The following is a 1,711-nucleotide window of genomic DNA, read 5'->3' as shown; positions in this document are numbered from 1 at the left end:
ATAGGAGCGTGAAAAAAAAAAAAAAAAAAAAAATATATATATATATATATATATATATTATATTTATTTATGTAAATATATATTATAGTCATTTAAACTATTCTTAAATATTATTACTTTTTATATGATTTTTATTTTCACATATATGTCCATATTTAAATAAATAAAAACATTCTCAAATAGAGCAACTGTTGGTGTTGCAGTGACACAAGAAAATCCTCCCGATCATGTACCTGACAGGAAGAGGGCCTTGTCCACTGTGTGCTCCTCAGCGAAACGGATGTGACAGAAGTTCTTCTTGCTCTTGCGGATGGCGATGATACTCCCGCACTGTTCAAACACCTCCACAATGAGCTGCTCTGTGGCGTTCTCTGGCCACCTCGGCTGGATCTGGAAGACAGAATACCATGATTTGATACACTCTTCTGAGCCTCATGAATCGACTCTTTACAAAGCCGAAAATGATTCTTTATGGTTGCCATGATCACTAGAAAACATTCATAAACATTCATCTTAAATAAAATCCTGTTTATGTTTTAATAGTGTCATGTTTTTTTTGCTTTAAACGCACAATGACGACTGCTTTAGCCAATGTTTGTGAGTCTGATTCATTCTATAAAGAGCCTCATTTGCATCGAAAGGATTTGCCCAGAAAACAATGACAATGAATTGGAATATGCATGGAACAGCTCTGTATGACATATAGCATCTGCTTATGTTAGGCTGTGAGTTTTATGTTAATAAAGGTTTCTACAGCGGAATTCTGCAGGCGAAATGCAATTGTTTCAATAGGAATCCACACAATGTGGTATTTTAAGTGAGGGACACGTGAGATAAAATATTTCAGATTTAATTCAAGTTTCTTCAACTTTTCACTGCATTTCCTGATATAAAGCTGCTTAGTCTGGAACTGGCCTTGAGTATCTGTGCTTCATGAATCGCTACATTACTGACTATGGACAATGGCGCTACTTTGCCTGCAAAATTACACCTGTGAAGTTTCGCAAATGTGACCCTGGAGTACAAAAGCAGTGTTAAGTCGCTGGGGTATATTTGTAGCAATAGCCAAAAATACATTGTATGGGTCAAAATGATAGATTTTGCTTTTATGCCAAAAATCATTAGGACATTAAGTAAAGGTCATGTTCCATGAAGATATTTAGTAAATTTCCTACTGTGAATATATCAAAACTTAATTTTTGATTAGTAATATGCATTGCTAAGAACTTCATTTGGACAACTTTAAAGATGATTTTCTCAATATTTTGATTTTTTTGCACCCTCAGATTCCAGATTTTTATATAGTTGTATCTCAGCCAAATATCGTCCTATCCTAACAAACCATACATCAATGTAAAGCTTATTTATTCAGCTTTGAGATGAAAAAATTGACCCTTATGACTGGTTTTGTGGTCCAGGGTCACAAATGTGACCACACCCTAAGATGCATACAGGGTTGCCAGGTCTATGTAACAAAGCCACCCCAATTGGTACTCAAACCTAGCCCAATCACAACTAAAACTAGCCCATTCGGTTTCTGGTGGGGGGGTCAAAACCTCCTTCCAGTGGGTTCTGCCTCGGTCGAAATCTAAAAGAACTAAAGGAACAACCTGCAGCAAAAGTATAAAAGTAGCCCAATTCTGCAGTATAACAGTGGACTTGGCATAACTGCTGAAATACCTCATGCTGCAGTGGTTCACCTCTCATTGTT

General features: G+C 36.4%; 1 protein-coding gene across 1 annotated transcript in view; it reads right to left on the bottom strand.

Annotated features, from left to right (window-relative positions):
• Nucleotides 1-1,711, bottom strand: part of LOC107553323 (ecto-NOX disulfide-thiol exchanger 2-like) — a 273,927-nt gene that overhangs the window by 48,557 nt on the left and 223,659 nt on the right. Inside the window, exon 7 of the mRNA XM_016235520.1 lies at nucleotides 234-390. Coding sequence (XP_016091006.1) covers nucleotides 234-390 — 157 coding nt within the window. The remainder of the gene's footprint in view (nucleotides 1-233; nucleotides 391-1,711) is intronic.

Source organism: Sinocyclocheilus grahami, unplaced genomic scaffold, assembly GCF_001515645.1.
Source record: "Sinocyclocheilus grahami isolate Dianchi unplaced genomic scaffold, SAMN03320097.WGS_v1.1 scaffold470.1, whole genome shotgun sequence".
NCBI classification, from domain to species: domain Eukaryota; kingdom Metazoa; phylum Chordata; class Actinopteri; order Cypriniformes; family Cyprinidae; genus Sinocyclocheilus; species Sinocyclocheilus grahami.
The sequence above is the reverse complement of the archived record's forward strand: the minus strand, read 5'-3'. Positions and strand labels throughout refer to the sequence as shown.